The sequence below is a fragment of the Pyrus communis genome, chromosome 11, assembly GCF_963583255.1.
Source record: "Pyrus communis chromosome 11, drPyrComm1.1, whole genome shotgun sequence".
Classification (NCBI taxonomy): domain Eukaryota; kingdom Viridiplantae; phylum Streptophyta; class Magnoliopsida; order Rosales; family Rosaceae; genus Pyrus; species Pyrus communis.
Window position 1 is genome coordinate 11009492 of NC_084813.1, and position 7226 is coordinate 11016717.

At 38.5% G+C, this 7226-nt stretch overlaps 1 protein-coding gene across 5 annotated transcripts; it reads right to left on the bottom strand.

The window, feature by feature from the left end:
• LOC137708506 (protein FLX-like 3) lies at nt 1–7013 on the bottom strand. 5 transcript variants are annotated; one of them, XM_068447599.1, is made up of 7 exons: nt 6883–6991; nt 5780–6351; nt 5498–5643; nt 4824–4903; nt 2785–4674; nt 1208–1442; nt 134–726 (listed from the first exon to the last, which is right to left on the bottom strand). In XM_068447599.1, exons 2-5 carry the CDS (start codon nt 6304–6306, stop codon nt 4591–4593), a joined length of 837 nt encoding a protein of 278 aa, XP_068303700.1. In that variant the 5' UTR covers nt 6307–6351; nt 6883–6991; the 3' UTR covers nt 134–726; nt 1208–1442; nt 2785–4590. The 5 variants fall into 5 exon arrangements, with proteins under 5 accessions (XP_068303701.1, XP_068303700.1, XP_068303702.1 ...); XM_068447600.1 differs by having other exon boundaries at nt 1–1442; nt 4444–4674; XM_068447601.1 differs by having other exon boundaries at nt 134–1442; nt 5780–6317; nt 6883–7013.
• Nucleotides 7014–7226: the final 213 nt, after the last annotated feature.

Below are 7226 nucleotides of genomic sequence, written 5' to 3' on the forward strand. Positions count from 1 at the left end.
TTAAATAATTGAAGGATGGAGAATTAAATTAATCCAAAAAGTTGTTGCCAATGTTCTGTTGAAACTTTTTCTAGATAGAGTAAGCTCGCTAATGATATTTTAATTAAACTAATCATAACTGCAAGAAGGGAGATTGAAACTCGGATGCATAGTGAGAGCACATCCGCTCTAATTTCTTTTCCAGCTACTTATATTAGTTGCTGCTTCTTTTTTTTTCAAGCAAAATTGAAAGTGTGATTAGTTTTGTAGACAATTAATTCCTCTGTTGTATTACTTGTACGGTTCTACCTAACAGCTGCAGTTACTTTCAGGTCAGGCAAATGGCAGTTCCCACTTTGTTGGAATCCGGAATCCGGCATTCAAATGCCGGATGAAACTCTATCCTCCGAGACTGAAAATGTTGACAGTTCTGTGCTACTGTAAGCCGGAATCTCAGAATCAGAAGATAGGCTGCATTTTACGATTGCTTTGACCAACAAAACGGAGCTGCGTTGATATGATTTTTACTGCCTTGAAGGTTCCCCTACTTCAACTGGCACGAGCATTTCTGGGATTGACCTGGTAAATCCATCCACAACATCTTCAAGATATCGTCCATCAGTGGCAGCATACTGTGAGAAGATTGTGTCACCGGGTGGCCGGCCACAATCAGGAGAGGAGTGCATGGGAGCAAGCAGGACAGCCAAATTACACCCCTTCTTTTAGGGAGAAAATTAACCTGCGAGTCTGAATTAATCTCAACTGTTAAAACTATTTAACCTTCTAATCTAAATTAAACTCAAAGACTTGCAAAAGAGATATGAGAAGTAAATACTGATGATACAGAAAAGAGAGAAACCAAAGGGTCATTGGTGAATTAGCAATGGAAGACAATTGAAAAGGATGTTGAATATTATACAAAATGCGTATACGAAAGAAGAATAGCACTGCAACCAATCATATCATTGTTGTACAGCAAAGTAAAAGGGCGCACCTAAGACAATATGACCGGACAAAAGATGCTGCAATCAATCTCCTATTTGACAAGTGAAAGTAAGGCGGAAGGTGAAATCCATATTTACAAGCTCCAGTAAGACACATGATTCCTCTATTTTGCTATGTTGAAAAATCAGTTGTATGACAGTTTTCTTTGTCAAAAAGGTTAACATCGAATTGCCTAGCAAGTGTATCTGAACTCAAGTAAAGGAGATGGGAAGCATGCACTCACTAGCGGAAATGACAACCTGCATGGGGCATCCTTACACTTTCGAGTCTTCAACAACATTAACAGGCTGCATAGACTCTGCTATTATCACCAATTTCAACAACGGGGTAAGATATTTTCTTCCATCAGTCTTTAAGTCAAACCAACCTCTTGTATAAATCACATTTACATCTATTCTCCTCCGGAACAGCAGGTCCACTCAATATTTGTTTAATGCATTTGAATACGTGCCTTCCATCTGCAGCAAATGAAGGTGAAAATATTAGTTAACATACAGCTAAATTGTGAAACTAAAATGATAAGTAGGTAAAACCATCAATTAAAGACAACATAGTGCAATATGGGCAAAACTTTAGTGAAAACTATGACAAGCATGCAGAATTAACTGATCATAATTCACCTCGTAGGCGAGGTTATAGCAGTATATGGAAGGCAATCAACAAATCAGCAACTGAATAACAATTTCAATAGAAGTTGTGGAATTCGGTCAAATCTTAGTTCCTAGCAGACCATACAAGAAACATACTCAGTTACAACTTCTCAATCAAAATGTTCTTTAATCTAAATCTTCAACAAAACAATCCACCAGAGCAGGTGGACTGGGTCTGTCTATATTCAGAAAGCAATTTCTTTCACTTCCAATGATGATCAGACTGTTGGGCAATAACCATCTAAAGATTTTCCTCATTTGAGAATAAAGACTACGCTCATGTGGCTACGTTGATGAAAAAAAACTATCAAAGTTTTTCCTATTAGATGTCAGATACAAGCTCCAAGACCAATCATTATTGCCGTATAGACTATTGCTTTTCATCATGAAATTCTGTAGCTAGCAGTCATATCTCCTGAGGACTTGTGCCATTGTCTGATAACTTCAGAAACATCAACTCCTACAGTTACAAGAGAACAATTTAGACTGTCTAATGGAATAACAAAAGAACGGCCCTATACTTCTCCAATCAAGATAGATCCCATCTCCAGACTCGAACTGAAATTTTCATTATAAGAGGTAGACCCATAGGCTGCTCCAGTCGACCAAGAAAAATACCCCATTTTCCTTCTGACCAGATCTCACTCTTATCATCCTTTATAAGAATCTATATCTGGTAAGTGGTAACAAGTCCATTTAAGAGAGTAGAAGCACGATCTCACCTCACCTCACCTCATTCTTTATTTGTTTCATCAGCTTTTCCAACGCAAGTTCATCCAGAAAATCAAACTGAGATATTAACGTGACCGGCCAAAGGTATTCTCTAAAAGAGGCAACCAACTAGAGACGTCTTTCTATAGATAGTCTGAAACTAATATCCTATAAGCCTTAATAAAGCAAGATAGGGAACAACTGTCTGCATTACAATGAAATAATAATTCACTAGAAAGTTAACGGTAAATTAGTTGAAGGTAGTTATAAAATCTACAAGAAAGAAACTCTTAGTTTTAAATAAAAGCAATATAACCAGTAGTCAAGGATATAAAAGCGGCAACATACAAGCATAGAAAATCAAATACTAAGTCCAGCTAGGGAAGAAGATGGAAGACTCCATACCCATGAAACCCATAAAAATAAGAAGAATACTTGCCTCTAAGTTCAGATAAGTAGCTCGCCTCTTTTCCAATGGCAGGCCACCATCCTTTCTTGAGACAGTCCAGCATCATCTCATCGCGTGGAGCAACTTGCCATATTGTAGGGGTGGCTAGAAATATCTTGACGATGGAAGTTGCAGATTCACAGCTCAAAATCAGGAACAAGAAACTTTGCAACAAGACATGACAAAGTAGCAAGATTGCATTACTGACCAAGCTCCTGAATTTTTACACTATGCCCAACAGATACAAGAATACTACTAGTCCATGAATCTCCATCTACTTTTAACAGAATATAACCTATTTATCTCCACTCTGCCGCCCACGTTCACCGTAAAGCAAAATCGTACTAATCCACATATTTGAAAGAAGAAAACACTGTACAACTCTGTTTCAATAACCAAGTTCAAAATAGGAATATAAAGCTCCAACATCCAGCCCTTTTATTTGGACAAAGTTCCACCTCTGTATAAAACATGTCCTCAGGCTAAAAATAACAACTCCCAATTATCCTACTCAACCATACCCCTTACAACGGAGTAAAGTTAACTACTGGAAAAATCTAACTTGGCTATTTAGGGCATAAGGAAGAGCACTAAAGAGTGGTCTACAGTACCTTCACAATATAAAGCACTTCAACCAAGCTCCAGAAAACTTGAAACTATACAAACATACACTCTCCATTAGAACATCATAACAGGGGCCCCATGCACCGCAGATAAATATTGAGAACAATACACCAGATACCAGCTGTGCTCAGAACTGCCGCAACGAGGGCCTATGCTGGCCACATTTCCAAAAGCCATTATTCCAATACCAGCCAAAAGCAATGGGTAATACCAGGAACTTCTCAATAGTGCATAACAGAAAATCTAGTGCTTATCCAAAGGCCACTAATCCAGAGCAGTCACATAATGATGCTGTGACAGAGCTGCAGATACTAACCTGGGAAATAAACCATAAGGAATCCTGGGGTCCTAGTCAAAATATAACCTACATATGGAAAAGCCTGAGCCTTACTTCCAGAGAATTACAACTTCTTAGGCCCTAACTACCCACCTAAGAGAGATCATGACTCCTATTTAATTGATGCATAAGTAATAGCACGTCCACTTCCAACACGCAGATAAATTGATGCATAAGTGATAGCACGGCCACCTCCAACACCAAAACCAGCAACAAGGAATTTCCAAGAAATAAACCCACATCCCCAGAAAACTGAACACCATACATGTTCTGTTCATCAATTACGAATCGACACAACTCGAATCCAACAATTGCATCATCTACAGAAAACAGGTTGCACTACATTCATGCAATACAATGATCACATAGCTTCCCTTCAATTGCATATCAGACATGCTCCAGCCTCCACACAAGTTCATAAAAGAAAACACTAAACTATAGCACCATTCTAAAGTTTGATTCTACCAACCAGGAAGAGAAAGGAAGATATAATCAAGAGAACATTGCTAGATAGAAAACAATCCTTTTTATAAGTTACATGGTCAAATAACCAACATAAGATATAACTGATGCAAATTAGGACAGGAAATTGCAAACATTATACTACTATCACAGACATGGTAATTAACGTCTAGTAATCAAGCAAAGAGATAATAAAACCCTATATACATCAGTTTAAGATGACTAACAATGTATTGAGAAAAATAAGCGGCTACTGAGTACTGAGCTGCTGTGCACGCATAGATGCTAAAGCTTCTTGACCACTTAGGCTCAGATGACGAGCAACCAAAGGTGGCATGTATGACTCTGTCATTGAAACAATAATCACCCAGATGTCAGCGACGAGTCATGCGAGGCTTTTCAGAACCTCCCCATGAAGCTGGACCCAGGCCATACATAGGCCCTTTGTCGGCAGCACCCTAACACATAAGCATAGAGACAATTTAAGAGAAAAGTGTAAACCTAAAAGCTACACCATTAGACCATTTCCGAGAAAAGAGATACCAAGGCAAAAAGCAACTGATTACGAAAAAAAATATTGGAATTCCAATCATACAAGCAAGCATACCGTGTGCATCCCATATCCATCTCCATATGCAGCAGGAAAAGCCCCTTCTGGGCTGGTGAAATTCATACCATATTGTCCACCTTCAAAGAAAGAAAAGGATGAGATACGAATTACGAGACTGAAAGCAAGATGTCACACCATAATCCCAAATGCACAAGAAGCTCTTTTTTTGCTCCACGACATGACCGCTGGGAAAACAAATTCAAATATCGCCCATGCAAAGAAATAAAAATAGTTAATTTCTGTAATAGATTATAAGAAATACGAGATCTCAACCCAACTCCCAAAAGTGGTTGTGGAAGATGAAATTCATTCCTCTATTCAACACCAGGCAGAGCTCAATGAATCAATAAACATGAAATTAAGTATTTCCACCAAAAAGAGGAATATAAGAGCAGAATGTGATGCAAAATTTATATGTTGGTAACTTGGTAAGCAAAATATAATTATTTCACCACTGTGTGAGTTTGTCTTCAAGTGTTGTGTGTTTCTTTGCAGCTGCGCGCCTGAATATGTAGTGCAGTGTCTCGCGCGTGTGTGTGAGAGAGAGAGGGGTTTACCATTCTCATACATGTTTTCAGAAGCCAATTTTACCATACAAGTGAAGGTTCAAGAAATGTACCATATGCAGGAAATAAATGCCTCTAGAATACGGTAAGATAAATAAGTAATACCCGTACCCCATGGTCTACCATCAGCCCTAGAAAGTTCTGCGCGTAGTTTTTCAACTTCACGTGCCATAGAAACTAGGTTCTTCTCCATTGCCTGTCTTTGCTCCATAAGCTCAATATTTGCCTTCTTTTCATAATCGACTGCATTTCTACAAAACAAAACTTCTAAGTTAATAACTTTATATAGAAGCAGTCAATCTAGTACACTCTCGATAAGATATGTACACTGAAAATGAGCTCTGGGACAAGAAAATGAAAACAAATACAAGAGAAGCAGGTCCACACCGACAAAACATAAGCTCCTGATGCAGACCATCAATCTCAGTCCTCAGCATAGGAATCTGCTTATTGTCAGACTGCAACCTCGCAAGGTCCTGCGTGAGGGTCTGAACTTGTGTGGCAAGTTCCTTCCTAACAGTATTCAGCTTCTGAACTTCAGAGCGAAGTTGCTTAGCCTCATTTTTCAAGGGCTCAGTTGCCTGTAGGTCAGCCTCCAATTTCCTACTTTTCTCATAGAGCTCCCTTGATTTCATTTCTTCTTCAGCACGAATATCTGAAAAGGCAACATTCATCCGATGAATTTCTTCCTTGGCAGCACCAAGCTCATGCTGCAACACCATCCGGTCCTCAACCAGCCTCCGGTTATCAGCCAAGAGTCTCCGAATTTCCGCATGTTGCATTTCAAGTTCTTCCTCCAACATTGCAGGATGGGGAAGAGACCGCATAGGAGGACCTCGGCCATAAGGTCCTTCAAAAGGATAACCACGCCGGTCATTCATCGCTTCACGTGGAACACGATGTCTTCCTGCCATTGTAAGTTGTCCTGAAAACCCACAAATTTGTAGGAAATATCACCACTAAAGAAGGGGGGAAAGATAATGAACATGTCAGTGACTGCTAAATCATTCTCCAAACTAACATTCTCCATATAACTCAGGAAATCTTTTTTCTGAAGGCAGTGCAAATTATTTTAATATTTTCAAATTAAAAATTAAACAGTATGGCATTGCACAAGCTGAAATTTAATCAATCACACAATTTGACAGTCAATGTGTGAAGCATATAAAAATAAATTTTATCCAAATAATTAATCCACTCATATCTGATTAATCCATCCTTATAGGTTAGTTTGGGTTCCGAGAAACTGAAGGAAATTAAACACAAGTATTTTCTGAAATTCCAAATTTCTCATCACTTCAAAAAATATGCATATATAATCCAATAAAAAAAACTACTTTTCTCAGGTCATCAGACAGTAATTAATCACAGTTTCAATTCAATTAATACACAATTAAAAATAATAGAGAACCCAAATTTCCATTTATTTTATAGTTTATCGAATTAAAAAACGAAAACCAAAATGTTATTAAACAAACTGGAATCCGAACCTGTTGTTCGATCGAATTTCTGAACGAATGAGAGAGGTCCTGGCTCCTGAGGTGTTCTTTTCTGGGCGGAAAATTCAGAGCGACCAATTTCTCAATTTTGTTTTTGCGTATCAGGCTATCGAATGCTGCTCCGAAAGAGTCGTTTTCTAGCAGGCTCCAATCCTATTGGGCCCTCAGATTGTAGAAACTGTGGGCTCCACATCTTAGAGAACCTCATAGAATTAATATGGGTTTTTTCTGGCCCAATATAGAAATTCAGAAGCTAATGAAGGGCGTTTCTAAGATGCGGACAAAGCGTGTGGACCATCCATGCAGACAAAGATCTAATAGCTAAGAATGGATGA

Bases quoted from the DNA above. Each gene is read 5' to 3' on its own strand.
- LOC137708506 (XM_068447600.1), bottom strand. From the start codon at position 6,306: ATGGCAGGAAGACATCGTGTTCCACGTGAAGCGATGAATGACCGGCGT. The intron at 4,904-5,497 runs GTATTACTTATT...CTTTCTTTGAAG, and splicing joins TGGTAGACCATGGGGTACGG to GTGGACAATATGGTATGAAT. The intron at 4,675-4,823 runs GTATGCTTGCTT...CTTATGTGTTAG, and splicing joins ATGGATATGGGATGCACACG to GGTGCTGCCGACAAAGGGCC.